The following is a 24,070-nucleotide window of genomic DNA, read 5'->3' as shown; positions in this document are numbered from 1 at the left end:
TTTTTATGGTGATTTGGGGGGACAAAAAGGGGGTGAGGCTGCAGTGCTATAATTGTGTTGTTGAATTGTTTTTATTATTCTCCCAGTTTTTTGAAGGCTTTGTTTGTACCAGACAGAGCTCTCAGAACTCCGAAAGCAGGTCTTATCAAAGAACACACAAGAGGTTTTGCCCAGCATTAGGGAGATGCAAAAGCATCAAAATTCTGCCTGAAAAAAAATTCATTTTTATGTCGGTAGCCTCAAAGTATCTCAAGCGTTATTATAGTTCGGTAACTAAGGGTGCAGGCTCTGAGGTCGGACTGCCTGGTTTGGGTTTCACCTTCCTTCTACATTAAGTGACCTTGGGAAAGTCACTTAACCTCTCTAAGCTTGGGCTTCCTCATCTTTATTATTATTATTATTTATTTTTGGCTGCGTTGGGTCTTCGTTGCTGTGTGCGGGCTTTCTCTAGTTGCGGTGAGCAGGGTCTACTCTTTGTTGTGCGGGTTTCCCATTGCGGTGGCTTCTCTTGTTGAGGAGCATGGGCTCTAGGCGTGCAGGGTTCAGCAGTTGTGGCTCACGGACTCAGTAGTCATGGCACGTGGACTGTAGAGTGCAGGCTCAGTAGTTGTGGCGCATGGGCGTAGTTGCTCTGCGGCATGTGGGATCTTCCCAGACCAAGGCTTGAACCCGTGTCCTTTGCATTGGCAGGCGGATTCTTAACCACTGGGCCACCAGGGAAGCCATTCATTCATTCATTTGGCTGCGCCAGGTCTTAGTTGCAGCACTCGGGATCTTCATTGAGGCATGCGGGATCTTTAGTTGCGGCATGTGGGATCTATTTCCCTGACCAGGGATGGAACCCTGCATTGGGAGCATAGAGTCTTAGCCACTGGACCACCAGGGAAGTCCTTCCTCATCTTTAAAAAGGAGATAATAGTCTCTCCCAAATAGGATTGTGTGAGAATTAAGTGAGGTAGCACATCTAATGAGCTTAGGCTAATGCCTGGCATATAGTAAGCACTCAATAAATGTCCACTCATTTTGTTAGCCATCAGAGCAGTGGTGAACCAATTCACTGTGAGAATCCATGTATGGTGTGTAAGAAATCTTGTATTAAAAACTTCATACCAATCTATAATTGTATAGTATTTGTAACAATATTTTTGTGAGAGTTTTGGCAAGATTTGAAATTAAAGTTCTTCAAAGTTGAAGAAAAAACTGTCTGACATGTGACCAAATCCAGGTAAAATGTACAGAGTTGAAGATGAATTGAATGAGCATGAAATAAACAATGAATGAGAGGAAATAAGCAAATATGAAAGTTTAAATTATTTTATTATAAACATTTATACAAAATAAACAACAAACACAACTGTTAAAAATAAAATTTAAACAGAATTAGGCCAGTTCATAAAACATGTCAAATGAAATAGTAATAACAAAAACCTTATCAGCTTGTTTGAAATTATTCATATTTAGATATATGATTCTTTGTTTCCTAGACTTAAAATAGAGATCTCCATTATACATAGTTAGGCTGTGAAATATTAAATATTATTTTTAAAAGACAAACAGATTCTTAAAGATTAGCAAATACTTGCAAAGTGATCACCAAAATCTTTGTGTATTTGTTAACAAAATTGTAAATGCAGAATATAAAATCTACTTGAAATAATCCAACCAAACACCAAATTGCTTAAATGAGACTCAGTTTCTGAGATGGTATCAAGAGAAAATTAAAATCTTATTTATACACAAGGTTGTATACACAAATAGGTCTTTGTCAATTTACTTTAAAAAAAAAATTAAATTGGCCACCATTCCTAAAAATGCTTCCTACACTCTGCTGGAATTTAAAAGGTCTTTTAATAACTTCAAGGTTATATAGAAAAATACGTTTTTTATTGTTGCAAATAATTTTTCTTTTGAACTTATAGAATTTTTCAGTATTAAGTCCAAAGCTTCTAGAGAACAGTTCTCCAGTATTAATGCTTTCCCCCTCCTCATTAAAAAAGGGATGAATTCTATGTGGGGCAACACTTCACTGTACAGAATCCATTCTCCCCAAGAAATTCCCCCTCAGAACCCAGACCCTGGCTTTCACAAATAAGCTCTTCACACAACTGTTCTTAAAGAAGAAGTTCCCACCAGACTACTGCACTCACCCTCCTTACTCATTTAAAATCAGATTTCAGAGATATTCAGTGACAAACTATCATTTGGATAACTCTGACCAAACATGTACTAATGTCAGACAAAAGAATAAGTATCTACTAATATCTGGAGCTAAATCTCAATCTAGAAAACAAGGATTTTATTTATGTGACTACTGTTGAAGTGTTGACTCAAGTAACATGTTCTACCTTGATTACTGCCATTACTCCAAAAACAGTCACTTTTTCTAACACTGTGTTCAAATTTCACATCATACATTTCACAGTAAGAACCTAGACTTGGTAGGTTCTGACGCTTATAATCAGTCAGTACAGAATAGCTTTGACAAACGATCACCTCCTTTAAAAAAAAAAAAATCACAAATTTGTGCTTTCTTCCTCCATTTCTGGACAAAAACCAGTCAGAAAAAATTTTAGGGTATATTGCATAGAATGACTCCCTCAAATAAATCAGCCCCCAAGAAGCAAGGGATGAGGATGATGTTTTAGTATATTTCCTATAAGAAAGTTCACTAAAATTTATCTTACACATATCTCTATTTTTCTCAGAGCCTTCCTAACAGTGATTCTGCATATAATTTCTATTAATAGCTCTAAGTGATGGGGAAACAATTTTTACTGTCATGCGGACATTTTCAGTTTCTTTTTCTTGGCCTTCAGTACAGGAGGGAGAGAAATCTTAAAGGCTGTCCTGAAATAATACAGAGAAGGAAATACTTTTTAATGCTCTAAATCTCTATAAAGGGCAAGCCAGCCACACAGCCTCAAAGATACTTACTCGCATGTAGTGCAGATAGGACTGAAGTTGCAGAATACTGCAAATTGAAAAAACGAAAAATGAACAGGACGGTCTAACAGCCACACAGTTGGAGATGTTTTCTGCACACTCCTCCACAACATAGAAAAACTCAGCGCTACGTGAACTTACTTGACAAGCACACAGAACACACATAGCCGATTTCAATGAGATTTCGATGGCAGAAGCAAGCAGCCCGGTAGTCGACATGAACTGGGGGTGGGAGGGTTAACTGAGACCTCTGATCTTGATCAGGAAGAAAAACCCACTGTTTAAAAAAAAAGCAAGGAAATTTTATTTAAAACATGGGGGAAAACAACCCGAAGCCAGGACATAGATATCAGATATTAGACAGTAAACACTGAGAATACTAAATTAGATTTTCCTTGAAAGTCTATTAGAAATAGACTATTACAAATGTGTTTCTAGCCATCCCACAATTATTGAGCACCACCACACAGGTATACAACATTCTGCATACAGCTTACAGGGTCCAAAGACTCCCTTAGGTTCGAATTCCCTAGGTCACCCCTCTGTTCCTTTCTTCCAGTTACTAGGCATCAGCCATCTTACTCCCGTTCATTCCCCAGGAAACAGGGGTCTCACTGGACTCAAGGCATTAGGTTCACTGTTGACATTTCCTTACCAGTAAATACTGCAGAAGGGAGGGCATCTGAGGCACCTTCAAGTACAGTCCCCCTGTGATGTCACAAGCCTGCAAGACAAAGGGCTCTCAGCCAAACTAGCACTCACTTAGCTTTTCCAACAGGAGGTCATTCTCACCAGCAACTCTTCAGGTCTCCGGAAGGAGAGGAAGATACGACACAGCAACTTAAAAGGGAATCTCTTCCCAGAGTGCAGGAGGACCAGAAACTTGCAGCTACCTCTTCAGATGTTCAAATATCTTGCGTTTTCCCCTTGGCCCACACCCTTTCACCCTTTGAAGACTGTAGTATAAGAGTACAAGCCCTTTTTCCTGTTAGTTTGCTACTGATAAGTTTCTATTCTTGCCATGTTTATTCATTCTCATTGTGTCTTTTAGTAACAGTTTGAGATGTAACTCACATGCTATTAAACTCACCCTTTTAAAGTGTACAATTTACTAGTTTTTAGAACATTCACAGAGTTGTGCAACTGTCACCGCTATCTAGTTGCAGAACATTTTCATCACCCTAAGAAGAGATCCCATCCCCATTAACAGTGATTCTCCATCCCTCCTTTCCCCTGGCAACCACTCATCTGCTTTCTGTCTCTATGGATTTGCCTATTCTGGACACTTCATACAAATGGAATCAGACAATATGTTTCCTTTTACTTCTTGCACTCAGGATAATGTTTTCAAGGTATATTCATATTGTAGCATGTATCAGTACTTCATTCCCTTTTATGACCAAATAATATTCCATTGCATGGACAGACCACAATTTATTTATCTGTTCATCTACTGATGGGCATTTGAGTTGTTTCCACTTCTGGGTTATTACAAATAGCACAGCTATGAATATTCACGTACAGTATCTTTTATGGACACGTTTTCATTTTTCTTAAATATATATATCTAAGAATGGAATTGTGGGCTCAACTGTTAATTCTATGTTTAACTTTCTGAGGAAGTTTCAGACTGTATTCCAAAGTGGCTGTACCTTTTCACATTCCCAACAAACACCATGCACTTACAATCAAGCTTAAGAAATAGGATAATTCTAGAACCTTTGAAGCTGGTGTACTTTCTGGTTGTATCTCCCTTTCCCCATGCATCCCCAGCAGTAACCTAAACTCAAAGTTTTCTACAATTTTGTGCTTTTAACTAATCTTTTAGGAAATAATATTTCTTGCGGTCAAAAAACGTTTATCAAAAGTTTAGTAATTTCTTCAGTCTTATTTCTGTTTTTTTTTTTTCTTTTCCCTTTTTAGTTAAAGTAAAATTCAGTTTCATATTTTGATTAAAAATAACATCTGGTGGCGCGGTGGTTAAGAATCTGCCTGCCATTGCTGGGGACACGGGTTCAAGTCCTGGTCCGGGAAGATCCCACATGCCACGGAGCAACTAAGCCTGTGCGCCACAACAACTGAGCCTGCACTCTAGAGCCCGCGAGCCACAACTACTGAGCCCACGTGCCACAAATACTGAAGCCCGCGCGCCTAGAACCCGTGCTCTGCAACAAGAGAAGCCACCACAGTGAGAAGCCCATGCACCGCAATGAAAAGTCGCCCGCGCTCACCGAAGCTAGAGAAAGCCCACGTGCAGCAACGAAGACCCAACGCAGCCAAAAATAAATAAAATTAATGTAAAAAAAAAAAAAAGGAACATCTGGGGAGTGGAATGAATTGGGAGATTGGGACTGACATATATACACTATTGATACTATGTATAAAATAGATAACTAGTGAGAACCTACAGTATAGCACAGGGAACTCTACTCAATGCTCTGTGGTAACCTAAATGGGAAGGAAATCCAAAAAAGGGGATATATGTATATGTATAGCTGATTCACTTTGCTGTATAGTAGAAACTAACACAGCATTGTAAAGCAACTACACTCCGATAAAAATAAAAAATAAAATAAAAGTAACATCTAACAGTGCTGTCTAACAGAAATATAATGTGAGCAATGTATGTAATTTTTTATTTTCTAGCCACATAAAAAAGGAAAAATAAAGAGATAAGAGACTTCCCTGCTGGCGCAGTGGTTAAGAATCTGCCTGCCAATGCAGGCAACATGGGTTCAAGCCCTGGTCCGGGAAGATCCCACATGCCGCAGAGCAACTAAGCCCGTGCGCCACAACTACTGAGCCCGTGTGCCACAACTACCGAAGCCCACGCACCTAGAGCCCGTGCCCTGCAACAAGAGAAGCCACGGCAATGAGAAGCCCACGCACTGAAACAAAGAGTAGCCCCCGCTCGCTGCAACTAGAGAAAGCCCGTGCACAGCAAGGAAAACCAAATGCAGCCAAAATTAAATTTATTTTTTAAAAAGCGATAAAATTAATTTTAAGAGCATTTTTATTTAACTCAATATATCCAAAATGTTATCATTTTAACATGTAATCAGTATAAGTATCATTAATGAGATATTTTACATTGTTTTTTTCGATACTAAGTCTTTGAAATTCAGTGTGTATACTTATGCACACCTCAATTCAGATCAGACTCATTTCAAGAGCTCAACAGCCATATGGCTACCATAAAGAATAGCGCAGATCTGGCATATGATCCTATTTTTATAAAAGTCTTTGCTTAGTGACCTATTCTTCCATCTGTATGTATAGAGAGATCTGTCATGCTGTTCACAGTAACTTTCAGATGATAGGATTTGAAGGGAATTTTTTTTCTTTTTTTTGTGGTACGTGGGCCTCTCACCATTGTGGCCTCTCCCGTTGCGGAGCACAGGCTCCAAACGCGCAGGCTCAGCGGCCATGGCTCACGGGCCCAGCCGCTCCGCGGCATGTGGGATCTTCCCGGACCGGGGCACGAACCCGTGTCCCCTGCATCGGCAGGCGGACTCTCAACCACTGCGCCACCAGGGAAGCCCGTTTTTTAACTTTTAAAAAATACTTTTCTGTGTTGCTCGAATTTGTTTAAATGTGTAAATTACTTTTACAAATTCAATCAAATCATTGTGTAAAATGTAAATAAAAATATCAAAGAAACCAGAGAGATGTTGGTGCTCTAATCTAAAGCATCATACAGGCTAATCCCCAAAAATGTGTGGGGACTTCCTTGGTGGTCCAGTAGGTAAGGCTCCGAACTCCCAATGCAGGGGCCCAGGTTCAATCCCTGGTCGGGGAACTAGATCCCGCATGCCGCAACTAAGACTCGGCACAGCCTAAATAAGTAAATAAATAAATAAATAAATAAAATATTAAAAAATAAAAATGTGTGAAGACTGGTAGATGAAAAGCATTTAACAAAAAGTAAGAGAACACACCACGCTTTCATAACCACCAACACCAAGCATTCATTTAAAATATACCTTTTGGGCATCCCTGGTGGTGCAGTGGTTAAGAATCCGCCTGCCAATGCAGGAGACACAGGTTCGAGCCCTGGGCCGGGAAGATCCCACATGCCGTGGAGCAACTAAGCCCATGCACCACAACTACTGAGCCTGTGCTCTACAGCCCGCGAGCCACAACTACTGAAGCCCGCGCACCTAGAGCCCATGCTCCACAACGAGAAGCCACCGCAATGAGAAGCCTGCACACTGCAACGAAGAATAGCCCCCGCTCGCTGCAACTAGAGAAAGGCCGTGCACAGCAACGAAGACCCAACGCAGCCAAAATAAAATAAACAAATAAATAAATAAATTTATTTTAAAAAATAATAATAAAATAAAATATACCTGTTGGAGGAGTCCTGAATCGGAGTCTAACACACAGGCATCAATCAAAATATTCTGAAATGAACATTTCAAAAAATATTATAGGAATAACAATGACTACCTTACAGTGAGAACCTACTATATGCCGGACTCTATTCTTAAAATGGCTCATTTAACATGAATAACTTTGCAAGGTAGATATTTGATTTTCATTTTACAGCTGAAGCACCCAGGCCTTGGCCGGGCGGTGGTCACAGAGCCAAGGGGAAGCAGTGCTGTCACCCCCAGTCTGCCTGTCCCCAAAGTCCATTGTCTTTTCACTATATCATGCTACCACTCCAAGATGGAGAATATTTTACATGGCTATAGTAGCACTTTAGGTTAAAACTGAAGTTTTAAGGAAGTTTTTTTTTTAACATATCAAAGAAGAAAACGTATTAGTGATAACTCATCTGAACACTTCGGTTATTTGCAAAGTAAAAATATCAAATCTTTTTAAGACCTCCCTGAAGCAAAGAGACAGAGAAATTGAAGCAAGGTATGCAGCAAACTATAAAACCTAGAATTCTTAGCCTGGGGTCCAAGGATGGGCTAAATGGTTGCAGGAATACCACAAAACTATCTGCAAAACTGTTTGAGTGCATATTTTTCTGGGGACCCATCAGATTCTCAAGGGTCCAGGACCCAAAATAGAGAAATGACTAGTATTGTACAAAATATGGATTCCAGATTCCCAATCCCTTAATAAGTATCTAGTCAGAATACCTCTCTAAGTAGGTCATTCAAACAATAAAATTAACTCCTTCATTATGAAACCAATATTCTTTAAAAAGAAGGCTCTCAATTCACCTGCTTCTGTGCTGCAAAGATGACATTCATGAAGTTCATATACTGCAACGCGCTGTCTTCTGCAGCCTTAATAACCTAAAAATCACATCCATGTTAATACCTTTCAGCCACATCCTAGCATTCTCACTCAAATGTCATCACAATATACTACAAATTACAACCAATATCATCTTTCTAATTTGTCTTTGAAGTTATTATTAAATAATACCTAAAACTGTAAAGATGACTGCAAAAATCTCCCCCAAATCCTATCCCTCAAGAAATAACCCTTGTTAATAGTTTCTAAAGAACACTTACGTGGCCATGTATATATACTCACACATACACCCCCCAGGATGATACTCTATCTAGTGTTCTGCAACCTGCTTTTTCAGTCCACAATATCTGGGGGGAAAATCTTACATCAATAAATCTGGATGTAACCATCCTTCATGCTGAGTTCATAGATTTCCACCGTTTAACCAATTATCTATAGAAGACATTGAAGCAGTTTCCAAACTGCTCTAACGAACGCTCTCATCTACCCTTTGCACAACTCTCCGATTAGCTCCTAAAATCATCAGTGAGATTACTGAAGTGTCTGCACATTTAATTTTGATACATATTACCGAACTGCCCTCCAGAAAAGCTGTACCAGTTTATCCTCCCATGGGCGATGCAAGGGAATAACCACTAGTAGGGCTGACCATATTTCCGAATGCTAACTGGTCATTTTCATTTCCTCTTCTGCAGATTGCTCGTTTCCCACTTGTTTCTTTAGAGTCAACCCTGACTTTTAAAAATTCATTTACAAGAGCTCTTTTTTATTTTAGAAAGATTACATTAATCCTGTCAGGTAGCTGTACTGAAAGTACTTTTTCCTAATAGTTTTTTTTTCCCATCCTTGTTTTGGGGGGTTTATTTTTTTGAGGTCTTATGCTTCCTTTTAAAGTTTCATATCATGCTTAGCAAGATACTCATCAACACAAGACTATAAACAGATATTTTCTTCTAGAGCTTTTATGACTTGAATTTTTACATTGAAGTGTTTGATCTTTACTAGAACGTGTTTAGGTATAAGCAGTGAGATCTAGCTTTGCTTTCCCGCAAATGGCCAATCAGCTGGCCCAGTACCTTTTACTGAATAATCCATTTCCCTCCCACTAACTTGAAGTGTTTCGTTTATCATATGTCAAACCCCACTGTACCTGGTTTCTGGACTCTAGTCCTTTCCATTATCTGTTTGCCTACTACTATACCAGAACCACAGTTACTGTAGCTTTATAATGTGTTTTAATGCCTAAAGGAGTGTGCACAAAGAAGAACAAAGAGAACTGCTCACTACCCAGTTCTACAAGGGTTAACGGGGAACTCACTGCAGCTGCCCACCGACAGCGCACCCTGAGAGGAGTTCAGGATGAAAAACAGGATGAGGGACTCTGTGCTTTGGATAAATAGGCCTTTAGATAGTTAGATGCATATCTCAGGAAGAATTTCAATGACCCCAGATTCTTGCCTCTTCGCAGACAAGAACTGAAAAAAGAAATAGAAAAGCACTAAAATCACTAACTTGAGATATCTGTTCTTCGTGATTAGCAGTAATCTTTTACCAAGATATATGCTTGACTGCATGAATTTCCTAGCCAAAAAAATCACATATAAACTGGCTTCTCCCCTACCTCTTTGGGGCAGTTTCCTCACAGCTGACTGGCTGTCTCCTGGGCTATAATCCTCAGTAAGACTCTGGATAAAACTTACAACTCACAACTCTTATGTTGTGTGTCTTTCTTTAAGTCAACTGGAGCAAGTTCCTGCCTACCATTTTCTTTCAGAAAGCTCCTGGCTATTCTCATTGATTTATTCTTTCAGATAAACTGTTGGCTTTCTTAAATCCCCCCACTCTGCCAGGAAAAAAAAATCTGATTAATATTCTGAGATTGCATTGAACTTACAGTTTAATATTGGAAAAATTGACATTGAAGAATAAAGTATGGAGCTCCAAAAACTAGTGGTTACCAGTGGGGAGAGGGAAGAGGGGAGGGACAATATAGGGGTAAAGTAGTAAGAGGTACAAACTATTATGCATAAAATAAGCTACAAGGATACACTGTACAACTGTACAAAAATATGGGGAATATAGCCAATATTTTATAATAACTATAAATGGAGTATAACCTTTAGAAATTGTGGATCACTGTATCATACACCTGTAACCGAAATAATATTGTATGTCAACTATACTTCAATTTAAAAAAAATACAAATTTTATTGGAACCATACAGAGAAGATTAGCATGGCCCCTGCGCAAGGATGACACGCAAATTCGTGAAGCGTTCCATATTTTTAAGTGAGACAGTGGCATGGACATATACATACCACCAAATGTAAAACAGATAGCTAGTGGGAAGCAGCCGCATAGCACAGGGAGATAAGCTTGGTGCTTTGTGTCCACCTAGAGGAGTGGGATAGGGAGGGTGGGAGGGAGGGAGACGTAAGAGGGAGGAGATATGGGGACATATGTATATGCATAGCTGATTCACTTTGTTATAAAGTGGAAACTAACACACCATTGTAAAGCAATTATACTGCAACAGAGATGTTAAAAACAATAATAATAAATAAATAATAAAGTACGAATTTTAAAAAGAAAAAAATATGGCTCTCCATTTATTCAATTATTTCATGTCTCTCAGAATTTTCGTTTTTCATCATAATCAATTTTACGTATTCCTTGTTAATTAATTCTGGGTACTTAATAATTATTGTTTCTATTATAAATGGGTCTTATTTCCCATTATGTTTTCTAATTGGCTTTAGCTGGTATAAAAACATCGTTCTGATATCTTTTTAATCTTACCAATATCCTTGATTTCATTTCCTGATTATCTATAAAGAGATAAAAACAGTGTACAATTTAACTGAATCTTATTAAACATATTACATATAAGGTTTTCTCACCAATTTTTAAACAGTACCTGAAAGTTATAGTAGTAAAATAAAGATTACAGTCTCATAGAAGAATGTAGGCGCCTACCTTTAACATCCTTGCTCATTCTATGAATGTCTTATTTTCTTAGCATTAAGGAATTTAAAAATATTATTTCATAAATACTAATAGTAAACAGAAAAATAACCTCAATTTTAGTTAAATAAATCCAGCATCCACCCAGCTGAAAAAAGGAAAAGCTCCAGGGCCCACAATAAACACATAAAACAAGACTGATTGGGAGCTTCCAATTACTAACTCTGTAATCAAGTGGGCTTTGTAACCCGACCAAAATATGATCTTTATCCCAGAAAATTAAAATTAGTAGATTTGATTGTTCTTTGATTATCCACCTGCTTGTTCTATGATTATCCACCATGTCCTGGATTTGAATACTGGGAACACAAGTAAATCAATACACCATCAAATGAGATAATGAATTTGAAAAGCATACCCAGATGATCAGACACCCCCAATCAAGGTCTGGACAGACTCAATATTGTACAAAACTAACAAACTAAATTACTTAAGACTGAGAAAATATCACACAAACATAATCAAAATGCTTATAAAGGTGTGCAAAATAATGCATTCTCCCGTAGAGAAGCAGCTACTCATTTAATAAGCCCCAGGGTTAGTAAATGGCTTTTTAAATCAAACCCTGCTTCCAACACGAGAGACGAAAAAAAATTTTTTTTTGAATTTGTCTAATAAGAAGCAAAGAAGCATCCTGAGGAACAATGCATTACGAGCAAGACATGCTGGAGAAACTAGTCTTCTTGCTCTTAGCTTGTCCGAAAAACATGTCAAAGCCAAGATAAACTACTTTTTGATTATCTACCACTTTAGAATACTCATGCCTTCCATTAACATGGGCACCCAAGGTTCTGAGAACTATCACAAGTTCAGATCTCTTTATTACAAGAAAACACCTTCTGAATGATTAAAACACAAAGGATACAGCAAAGAGCTTTGGCAAGGGATCCTGCCAGCAGAGTTTCTGTATGTTGACCCTCTATGTCACCTGTAGATAACAAAAAACATTAAAAAGGGAATTTTTAGGTCCTTTCTTGACCTAAAATCATTTTCAAACCAAAGCATTCTTCTTCATGAATGAAATCAGATGACATCTTCAAACTGGGTTTAAAAACATAGATAAGCAATTTTTAAACATTTTCTCAACTTAAAATACCCCGGTGGTTGGGGGCTGAAGGGGCAGGAATGGGGGGTTGTTGTTCAATGGGTATAAAGTTTCAGTTTTCGATGATGAAACAGTTCTGGAAATGGACAGTGGTGACTTTGCACCACAGCACGAATGTACTTAACGCCACTGACCTGTACACTTAAAAATGGTCAAAATGGTAAATTTTATGTTATAAAAAACAGATAATAAAAAATATCCTGGTGTTACTGGGGAAGGTTGTGGTTGCTCAATGACCTAAGCGGTAGCAGAGGCCCTGTGCAACTGCAGGCAGCCTGGACAGTGGCCCCTGGCCAGGCCCCGAGCCCTTCCCACTGCCTCCCACCTGCCTGGGAAAGCCGTGAAAAGAGGACTGGAGAAAGTGCCCTGGCTGTGGGAGGCAGGGACAAGGTTTACAACTTATTCGGAGACTTGAGTGAAAAACAGTCACTCTCATAAAAATAAAAATTCTATACCTTCAGCACAAGAAGGTGGGGAGCCCAGATTGACACGCTGTGCGAACAGGGCCTGCAACTGGTCCAGGAGCACTGATACCCCATGGGGAGGTCAGACCAGGAAAGGTCTGGAACACTATACTGAGAAGTTGGGACTTTGCCCTGGGGGCCAGTGGTTGCTCAAAACATGATTCGAGAACCAGCTGTAGGAATATCACCAGGGAACTCAATAGAAACACAAATTCTTGGGCCCTCCCTAAACCCAGTGAATCAGAAACTATGGAGTGGGGTTCAGTATTTCATTTTAACAAGCCCTCCAGGTGATTTTTAACATTTTTATTGGGGTATAACTTACAGATCACAAAATTATCTTTTTAAGCACACAAGTCAATGATTTTTAGTAAATTTATTAGGGATGTAAATCCTCGCCACAATCCAATTGTAGAACATTTCCATCACCCCGAAAGATCACTTGGGCCCATTCCCATCACTTCTCTGCTCCTCCCCAGCCCCAGAAGAAATCATTAATCCACTTTCTTTCTCTAGAACTGCCTTTTCCCTACAGGTGATTTGGACACAGGAGACAGATTGAAACCACTGCCTGCAGGCAACAGGGAATCAGCAAAAGGTCTTTAAGGGCAGGAACAGCAGCTCTGATATTTAAGATGATACCTCTAGAGGCTGAGTAGAAAGACTGGAACGGAGAGAGACAGGAGTCGGTTAAGAAGTTAGTAACAACGATCTAGAGCAAAGGCTCTCCACCTGGGCAACTGTGCCCCACGGGAGACATTTGGTTCTCACAACCGGGGGATATTACAGCATCCAGTTGGTTGAGGCCAGGGATGCTGCTAAGTATCCTTCACAGCACAGGAAAGCCCCACAATAAAGAATTACCCAGCCCAAAATGTCAGCACTGCCAAGGCTCAGCTAGATGGCAGGTAATAAGGGGTCAGACTTTGGAGATACTGCTGAGGATAGATTAATAGGATCTCATAGCTGACTAGATGTTGGATGAGGAGGAAGGAGTCAAAACAGAAAATTTTGGAAAAGTAGGTGGCTGGGGGGGGTGACAGAAATAGGAAATGGAAATGGTGGTCTGAGAGAAAAGACAAACTGGTCTGGGCCGTGTTAATGAGACTGTGGGACATTTAGGTGGAGACATTTGCAAGTTGAAAGAAAGGCTAGATTAGAGACAAAAACTGGGAAGTGTTCATAAATAAATGATAATTAATGACAAGAGTGGATGAGAACACGCAGAGGGAGAAAATAAGAAAATAACCCGGCAGAATAAAAAAATGAATATATTTTTAAGAAGAAAGAAGAAAAAGTCAGAAATGGAAGAAAGAATGGTCCAAAAAAGAGGAAAAATAGGTCAACAGGCTATCCTCAGAAACCAGAGTATTTTAAGAAACGGAGGATGGCGAACAGGGTCAATGCTGCAGAGGTCAAGCAGCTAATGCACAGGCTTTGATGGAAAAGATTTTTTAAAAGAAAAGAGAGAATGAAGTAAATAGTATCGAGATCCTCAAAGTTTTGGACTCAAAGCCTCAAGGACCTCCACACTCAACTCCACTTGCAAACAGCAATAATGGAAGAAAAAAAAAGCTGAAAGCAGTTACTCTTGGTCATTAGATCTTTGATCTCTTCAACAATAACTTCATTTGCTGCTGTTAGCAACTCATATTTTCCATCTTTGCTTCCTGAGGGAGTAAATTCAGAAGAAGCGTTGCCAGGGTCTCCAAAGAAGTCTCCGAGTCTGCCATTCTTTCCAGGATATAAGAATCGACTGAAACAGAAAAACAAAACACCAAAAAGAACCTAGTTACACCAGGACTTGAAGCCCTCACTAAACATCAAAGTGAAATCCAGCACACATAACAAAAACCACACCAATTCCAGACTCTCAAGATTCCATAATAAATTTCAGTTTTAAAGAATGCAGAAAATAGGCAAGTGGGCAAACATGAGTCTACCACCACAGAATATCTTGATGATTCCACTGTTTTCTTAAAAAACGAGAAGAATAAAGAAGGTACTGGGTTACCGTCTCTTGAAATGCTTCATACCAAATTCTTACCTACTACTAGTTTATTATTTGAGGTATATTTATCTACCCCAGTAATAACTGGTCCAAGGGTCCCTAAGCACTGAACAGGAAGAGTAATCATAATGGTCATACCTTTCTTGAATGTGACTTGCTATCACAGCAAGTTTGTTGGAACGATTCATGAATAAATGAGAATTTCCTAGCACCATCACTGCATCTATGCATTTTGATAAAGTAAACTGTTGAAAAACAGAAGACAAAAGAAAGGTAAATTAGCTATCCAAATAGCTATGTCAGGTCTTGAAATGATTAAGATTTCATTTAAATTTTAGACAATTATTCACTTCTAAAAATTTGCTCTGGAGCTCCCCCGCTCCAAAGTCATATGCAAAAACATTTGAAACCTACAGTTTTCCAATACTGAACAGCACAGACTTGCCCATTTCTGACTTGCTTAGAAAAACAACACATGGTAGGTCAGATCCCACAGAGCAGAGCAAAATGAAGGAAGAATTGCTGTTGGGGGATGGGACTGAACTGGGGAAGTAAGGAGATATGGTCCTTTTTTATAAACATGATGACTGATTTGTGCTAGAGATGACCTAAGTATAATTTAGTCAGTAGCATCAATCTTTACTAATACCGGTTATAGAGAATTGCCCTTACTTTTTCTCCTCCCTTACATAACTGTCTACCTGCTGCATTTTCATCCTCCACGATAATGAGAACAGTCCAATTTGAAATATAAACCCAAGAAAGACAAAAATTCCAACTGAGACAAGAAATCATATGCAAAGACATTCATTTTCACTGTTATTTTTCCAGCTGTTATACTGTTAATTGATACAACCTATGTATTCATAAATAAATATATTCATAGCAAAAATATGGATAAACCTGAAAAAAAGAAACTATAGTTTTCTAATTTTACTTATGAAACCAATTCTACATCACTACAATATTCCACAAATGTTTTCTGCATAACATTCAGGGAACAGCAAACATATCACAACTTCTATGATAAAATTACTAGCAAACTATTGCTACATACGGAATAGACAATTAATACATACTGATTAAATTGGTAATTGTAAAACTTCTGAATTCATTCATTAAATATCCTGAGCACCTATTATGTGCCAGGCGAAGACCCCTTCTTTCATGGAGTTTACATTCCGACAAGTACTAATATTACTAAAAAAACACAGGTGGATATTTTTATAATCATGTAATAAAGCATGTTTCTCTTAAAGAAATACTTCAAGCAGAAAATAAAACTGATAAATTTCACTCATTCTATTTTTGAAAATGTAAAACAAACCTATTAAAATTTCTGTATGGTAAAAAAAAGACTAAACAAAAAAAGTGAGGGCTTCCCTGGTGGCGTAGTGGTTGAGAGTCCGCCTGCCGATGCAGGGGACGCAGGTTCGTGCCCCGGTCCAGGAAGATCCTACATGCCGCGGAGCGGCTGGGCCCGTGACCCATGGCCGCTGAGCCTGCGCGTCCGGAGCCTGTGCTCCGCAAGGGGAGAGGCCACAACAGCGAGAGGCCCGCGTACCGCAAAAAAAAAAAAGTGAGAGGCAAATTACAAACCGGAAAAAAATAATTGCAACGTATGACAGATGAGTTAACCTTTAATATAAAGTGTCCACAAACCATTAAAAACAAATAAACAAAAGGAATATGCAAAGAGAAAAATGGGCAATGCCCCAGAGGAGAAATACAAAGGACCATTAAATATACGAAAAGCAAACTGAGATCATTTTGGTACATCATACTGGCAAAAGATAAAATAAGGAAACAGAGCATCTTGTGTTGGTACCAAAAAAAAAAAAAAAAAACCCAGAATCCTCATACACCACTGATGAGAGTTCAAAATAAGACAGTCTTCCTGGAGAATATGGTAATATGCAGTGATATACTGGTCTCGCTGTACAATGAAATTCTACTCAGCAATAAAAAGGAATGAACTACTGATGCATGTAGCAACATGGACAAATTTCAAAATAATTATGCTGAGTGAAAACACCAAACCAAAAAAGAAAAAACAAAACCAAAAAACTCTTTCATTCCATACATATAAATACCTAAAATACGCAAACTAATCTATAGTGACAGAAAGCAGATCACTGGTTGCCTCGGGAGGGGACAGGCAGAGAGGTGGGTGGGATGAATTCAAAGGAACAGGAAGAAACTTTGGGGGTGATGGATCTATATGTTCATTATTTTGATTGTGGTGATAATTTCATGAATGTATACATAAGTGAAAACATAACAAATTAAACACTTAAAACATAACAAAGTAAACACGTGCAGCTCATTGTATGTCAACTCTGGCTTGATAAAGTTAATTTTAAAAAGACACCATTCAGAAAATGTCCAACTTAAAAATTTTTAAATTGGGCAAAATATTTGAATACAAATTTCACCAAAGAAAATATATGGATGGCTAATAAGCCTACGAACAAAATACTCAACATCATTAGTCATTAGGGAAATGCAAATTAAAACCACAATGAGATATTACCACCTACACTAGAATGACTATAATCAAAAAGACAGACAAGTGTCAGCAAGGATGTGAAGAAAAGACTGGAACTCTCATACATTTGTGATGGGAATGGAGAAGAGTGTACCAACTTTTTTTTTTTTTGGCCACTTCTTTTTATTTTATTTTATTTCATTTATTTATTTTATTTTTTGGCTGCGTTGGGTCTTCGTTGCTGTGGGCTGGCTTTCTCTAGTTGTGGCGAGTGGGGGCTACTCTTCATTGCAGTGCATGGGCTTCTCATCGTGGTGGCTTCTCTTGTTGCGGGGCACCAGCTCTAGGTGTGTGGGCTTCAGTAGTTGTGGCTCACGGGCTCAGTAGTTGTGGTGCACAGTCTTTGTTGCTCTGCAGCATGTGGGATCTTCCTGAACCAAGGCTCGAACCTGTGTCCCCTGCAGTGGCAGGCAGATTCTTCACCACTGTACCACCAGGGAAGTCCCAGGGTGTACCAACTTTTGAAAAGTTTGGCAACGTCTTAAAAAGTTCAGTCTAAACTTACCATATTACCCAGTAATTCAACTCATAGGTCTCTAACTATTCAAGAGAAATGCAAACATATGCTCATACAAAGACTTGTTTGTGAATTACCAGCATTATTCATAATAGTCAAAAAGGGGAAACAATCTAAATGTCTGTGAACAGATAAACAAGAGGTATATTCATTCAAAGCAGCTTTTTTTTTTTTTTTTTTTTTTTTTTTTTTTTTGCGGTACGCGGGCCTCTCACTGTTGTGGCCTCTCCCGTTGCGGAGCACAGGCTCCGGACGCGCAGGCTCAGCGGCCATGGCTCACGGGCCCAGCCGCTCCGCGGCATGTGGGATCTTCCCGGACCGGGGCACGAACCCGTGTCCCCTGCATAGGCAGGCGGACTCTCAACCACTGCACCACCAAGGAAGCAAGAGGTATATTCATACTATAAAATACTGTTCAGTAATAAAAAGGAACCACCAATATATGCTACAACATGGATGAACCTCAAAAATATTATGCTAAGTGAAAAAAGCCAAAATCAAAAGACTACCTATTACCAAAACTCACCCAATATGAAAAAATCATTCAAATAGTTTAATTACTATTAAAGAAATTTAATTCATAGTTTAAAACTTCACCAAAAAGCAATCTCCAGGTCCAGACAATTTCATTGGAGAACTATACCAAAAGTTTAAAGAACTGATACCAATTCTAAATAATCTCTTCCAGAAAACAGAAGAGAACACTTCCCAATTCATTTTATGAAGCCAGTATCACCCTTAAGCCAAAATCAGCCAAACACAGTACAAAAAAGAAAAAAAACACTATAGACCAGCATCTATCATAAAATAAATAAAAACTGAATCCAAGTGGGGTTTATTCTGAGAATGCAAAGCTGGTTCGATATTTGAAAATCAATCAGTGTAATCCACCATATTGACAGGCTAAAGAGAAAAATCATTAATTGATGCAGAAAGATCATTTGACAAAACTTAACATCCATTCATGATAAAAATCTCCAAGCAAAACTAGGAAGAGAACTTCCTGAACTTGATGAAGAGCATCTACAAAAAAAAGCTACAAATTACACCATACTTAGCAATGAAAGACTGAATGCTTCCCTCTAAGATCAGGAGCAAGGTAAGGATGTCCACTCTCACCACTCTTCCTGAATGTAGTACTGTAAGTCTTATTAGTACAATAAAGCAAGAGAAAAAAATAAAAGGTATGTGCATTGGAAAGGAAAAAAATAAAACTGTGCCTACTTGCAGATGACATGACTGTCTATTTAGAAAATCCCAAGGAATCTACAAAAACACTGCTAGGGGGGCTTCCCTGGTGGCGCAGTGGCTGGGAGTCCGCCTGGCGATGCAGGGGACACGGGTTCGTGCCCCAGTCCGGGAAGATCCCACATGCCGCGGAGCGGCTGGGCCCGTGAGCCATGGCCGCTGAGCCTGCGCGTCCGGAGCCTGTGCTCCGCAACGGGAGAGGCCACAACATTGAGAGGCCCGCGTACCACAAAAAAAACAAAAAACAAAAAAACACTGCTAGGACTAATAAATAAGTTAAGCAAAGTCCCAGCATATAGGAGCAACACACAAAAATCAATCATATTTCTATATACTAATATTATACAGGTGGCAACCAAAATTTGAAACACACTAATTTACGATTGCTAAAAAACATGTATTTAGGTATAAATCTACAAAACTTGTCTGATGAAAACTGATAAAACGCTAATGAGCAAATTCCCTGGCGGTCCTGTGGTTAGGACTCTGCGCTTTCACTGCTGAGGGCCCAGGTTCAATTCCTGGTTGAGGAACTAAAGTCCTGCATGCTGCAAGGTGCGGCTAATAATACTAACAGCCAACATAAAAAAGTCACAACAGCAAATGCTGGTAAAGATACAAAGAACTGGACCTCTCATACTTTGCTGGTGGGAATGTAAAATGGTATAGCCACTCTGGAAAACGGTAAAGCAGTTTCTTATAAAATCAAACATGTGATGAACGTAAGACCCAGCAGTTGCACTTCTGGGCATTTATCCCAGAGAAATGAAAGCTTACATCCACACAAAAACCTGTATATAGATTTTCAGAGCAGCTTTTTATGTAATAGCCAAAAATTGGAAACCGCCCAAATGTGCTTTGATAGGTGAATGATCATACAAACTATGGTACATCACACCATGGGCTACTGGTCAGCAATAAAAAGGAGAAACTTTTGTACATGGAACAACTTGAACAGATCACGGGCATTATGTTGAGTGAAAAGAAGCCAGTCTAAAGGTTGCATACTGTCTGATCTATTTACATAACAAAATCCTAGCGATGAAGAACAGATTAGTGGATTAGTACCAGGGACTAGAAAGTTACAGCAACCATGAAGGATGCCTCCACCAGGGAGCTCCTGTGCGATGAAACAGCTCTGTATCTTTTTATTTTTATTTTTTTCCAGCTCTGTATCTTGATTCTGGTTGGGGTTACACAAATCTTACATGTGATAAGACTGCAAGAACTAAACATACACGCACAAGTGGATGCAAAACTGCTGTGATTTGCATAAAGGCTGTAGATGGTACTGATGTCAATTTCCTGGTTTCGCTATTGCACTACAGTTATATAAGATGTTACTACTGGGAGACGCTGAAGCCAGGGCACACAGGACCTCTCTGTACCACTTTTATAATTTCCTGTGAGTCTGTAACTATTTCAAAACAATATATTTCAAAATAGAAAGTGTTTTTTAAAAAAGACTACATATTATATGGAATCGATATATGAAATGTCCAGGAAAGTCAACATAGAGACAGAAAGTAGATCAGTGGTTGCCTACAACTAGGGGGTAGAAGCAGTGACGGCAAACAGGCACAAGGGAACTTTTGGGGGAAATAGAAATGTTCTAATATGGAATTGTGGTGATGGTTAAACAACTTTACTGTGATTTTTACTTTAAAAAAACACTGAACTGTACATTATAATGGGTGAATTTCATGATATGTAAATTATACCTTAATAAAAAAGCAACATAAACATATACTCAGTCAAACCAGAATTATCCAAAAGCCTTCTCAAGCAATCTTACCTGAGATTCCTTTAATGCTTGCTTTCCCCACCAAATTGGGTTGGTATCAACTATGATAACCAGAAGATTCAGTTCATCTTCTGAAAATATTAACAAAAAATAAAAAACATTAGCCTCGTAAAAGAGAAACAAAGCTAACATTCTCGATTTGTAAATTAGATCCAGAGCAAGAACCACTACGTGCCTTTACATGTTTATCATCCTACAATCATGAAATTAACACAAGGCCAAGTTCTTTTAAAGATTTAAAGCTCTGGGGGCCCTTAGCAAGCTCTTGCTTGCCTCCTGTACATCTGTACCTTTCATGCACTAGAATGTAAGCGTTGTGAGGTGGGATTTTTGTTTCTTTTGTCACTGCTTATCCTCTGCTCCGAGCACAATGCCTAGCATGTGGTGGATGATCAATAAATATGTATTTTATGAATCCAAAGACATATGCATTTTAAACAGCTGGTCAAGGACAGAAAGCACTGATTAACCAGTAGTTAGAATCACTAGTAGAATTTCAGGCATGGAATGGCGCGGGGAGGGGGGTAGATTTAAAGGGAGACACAGAATCAGTTTGGCTCCAAGTCCAACAAATCACCTAGCAGCAAGGTCAATTATACTTAGGAACCAATCTTTAAAAGGTGAAAACGAGGGGAATTCCTGGCAATCCAGTGGTTAGGACTCTGAGCTCTCACTACAGAGGGCCCGGGTTCGATCCCTAGTCGGGGAACTTAAATCCCATAAACCGTGAGGCCAAAAAAAAAGAAAAAAGAAAAAACAGGTGAAAACCAGAGTGGAAAGCACTTGCTATGTCAAGATTTTACTGTGAAAAAAATTAGGCTACTCTCTACAAAGTGACAGACACAACTAAAGAGGCTAACTTAACATATTATTATATTATATTCATTCAACAAACATCTACACTAAGTACCAGTGTTAGGTGTTGGGGATAGGTGTTGAGGATACTGAGTCCAAGCCCTCAAGGAGCCTACATTCTGAGGTGACAGACATGTGAACCCATAAGCACACACTGTTACAAAAAACCCAGGATGTTCATTTAATAGCAAAAAGCAACAATGCCTTTCCTGCCCCCATACTTTCCACCCTCCAGTTCCCTGTTCCCTATATCAGAATAATCCCACCCCGTCTTTGATGTCTGCTTACATACCCAAATCCTATTTACTCTCTAAGGCCCCAAACCAATGCTACGTCTTCACCCAGAAGTCCTCCCTAGGTCTCCCAACGGGTCCTGGTTCCCCCATCTCAGGAGACTGGAAATCTCAGCCCCTCTGCATCAGGTGCGGCACGTGTAATCCTATCATCCCATCCCATGCTGACAACTCAGCAAGGGACTTGTTGCTATCTTTTGCTATCTTTCACCACTTATAAGATGTACTCCTTCCTTTCTTTTCTTTTCTTTTTTTTTTTTTTTAAGTTTGACAGATGCTGAACTGAGGATGGTATCTTACCCTTATGACTGATCACATTTTATTTTCTCTTAGTGGTATATTAAATAAAATAAAAGCACGTTTCATAATCAATACTATCTTAGATTAGGGGAAACATGGTATTTCTCTTTTGCAAGAGAAAGTAACTTTCTCTAAGTCACATGGCCTGCTAGCAAGTAGCAAAGCTAACACCCAACTTTGAAGACAGATCTGCTTGACTCTAATGACTGTGGCTTTTCAAAGCCCCACTGCCTACTTCTCAACACCAACAGCATCACTTCTCTTCTCATGACAGCACTCACTACCTCATTTTACACTTAGCTGTGTTTCTGATCTCTCTTCCCAGCTCTGCCCTCTAAACCGTGGACTCCTCAAAGAATGAGGAATGAATAACGTAATGTTGCATAAATCACGGAAGAAAGTGCCTGGCACAGAAGAGGCACTTAATTGTGTCTCCCACAGGCCCTCACTCCTCTACCCAAAAGCCTTTGGCCTTATTCTCCATCAGGTCCCACCTCCCAACTCTCAGGGCCTTCCTTGCTACTATCAAGCCTGAGAAAAACAGAAAGTGCTGCCTGTCAGGAGAGGTGTGTCTCCATATACACATGGAATGTCCCTATGAATCTCCTTCTTTGGGTCTCTACCTCCGCATTTGTAGACAGGGGCCATACAAGGTCTGCGCCCCTCGCAGGGCTGTGATATTGATTAAAACAGATGAAGGATGCGTGCACAATTGTTATGGCCTCTGAAAGGACCTATTTCTACTCTTGCTCTCCGCAGTCCATTTCCCACACAGCAGCCAAAGTAATCTTTTAAAATCATAAATCAGGGACTTCCCTGGAGGTCCAGTAGTTAGGACTCCACGCTTCCACTGCAGGGAGCACAGGTTCTATCCCTGATCGGGGAACTAAGATCCCGCAAAATACTGCGTGGCCAAAAAAAAAAAAAAAATCGTAAATCAGATAGTAAACCTACCTTGCTTAAAGCCCTAAAACGGCTTTGTATTACACTTAAAATAGAGATCAAGCCCCACAAGGGCCCTGCACCTGGCTAGCTCCCTGATCTCACCCTTCTAGCCCACCCTGGCCTTTTTTCTCCCTTTAAGATATCAGGCTCTATAACTGGTAGCTTAATGTATGAACGAAAGTCTCTCCACCTTCCTCTACCCCCGGGTGCCCCCTTTCCGTCTTCCCATTGCAATGTAGTGGCTCAACTTGCCACAGGGTCTTTATAAAATCACTCAAGTCTTAGTTTCAATATCACTGGTCTTCCCTGGACCCCTATCGAAAGCAGCTCCTTCTTGATCATCCCCTAATCACAATCGACCCCATCATCACCTTATATTGTTGTCACAGCTCTTGTCACCCTTCGAAATTATTTTTATTTACTTGCCTACTGTCTGTCTCGCTCACTAGACGGTAACCTCCACGAGTCTGTAACGTTCTCTATGTATCTCCCAGGGCATGAAATAACGCCGGGCACACAAGAGGCGCCCCAAAAATATTTACTGAATGAGTACATTCGCTACTCCTCTAAAGACCAAACAAGCTCCACCCAGCCCCCAGAATATACTGATCCTCCATCTGGCCGGTCCTGGCCGGGTAAAATCTGCTCAGCCCCGGGGTCCGGGTCCCGCCATCGCAGCACTCACCGTCTGAGACCATAGCTGCCCGTGTCCCTCAGCGAACAGCCACTTGCAGTCAAGCGGGCCTCCGGGGTACGGCGCACCCCAACTTCCGGCGCCTCCGAGTGACGTAAGAGAGTG

At 39.7% G+C, this 24,070-nt stretch overlaps 1 protein-coding gene and 1 non-coding gene across 2 annotated transcripts; one reads left to right on the top strand and one right to left on the bottom strand.

The window, feature by feature from the left end:
- Window positions 1–2,282: 2,282 nt before the first annotated feature.
- GTF2H3 (general transcription factor IIH subunit 3) lies at window positions 2,283–24,046 on the bottom strand. Its single transcript, XM_032603288.1, has 13 exons — window positions 23,957–24,046; window positions 20,870–20,949; window positions 14,900–15,006; window positions 14,340–14,506; window positions 12,047–12,109; window positions 11,134–11,163; window positions 10,957–10,985; window positions 8,121–8,195; window positions 7,293–7,346; window positions 3,599–3,667; window positions 3,085–3,220; window positions 2,935–2,971; window positions 2,283–2,847 (listed from the first exon to the last, which is right to left on the bottom strand). Exons 1-13 carry the CDS (start codon window positions 23,967–23,969, stop codon window positions 2,778–2,780), a joined length of 930 nt encoding a protein of 309 aa, XP_032459179.1. The 5' UTR covers window positions 23,970–24,046; the 3' UTR covers window positions 2,283–2,777.
- LOC116739386 lies at window positions 10,340–10,444 on the top strand. Its single transcript, XR_004345563.1, has one exon. It is a non-coding gene; the product is annotated as a U6 spliceosomal RNA (small nuclear RNA).
- Window positions 24,047–24,070: the final 24 nt, after the last annotated feature.

Source organism: Phocoena sinus, chromosome 14 (genome assembly GCF_008692025.1).
Source record: "Phocoena sinus isolate mPhoSin1 chromosome 14, mPhoSin1.pri, whole genome shotgun sequence".
Taxonomy (NCBI): domain Eukaryota; kingdom Metazoa; phylum Chordata; class Mammalia; order Artiodactyla; family Phocoenidae; genus Phocoena; species Phocoena sinus.
This window is presented reverse-complemented; position numbering and strand designations above follow the sequence as displayed.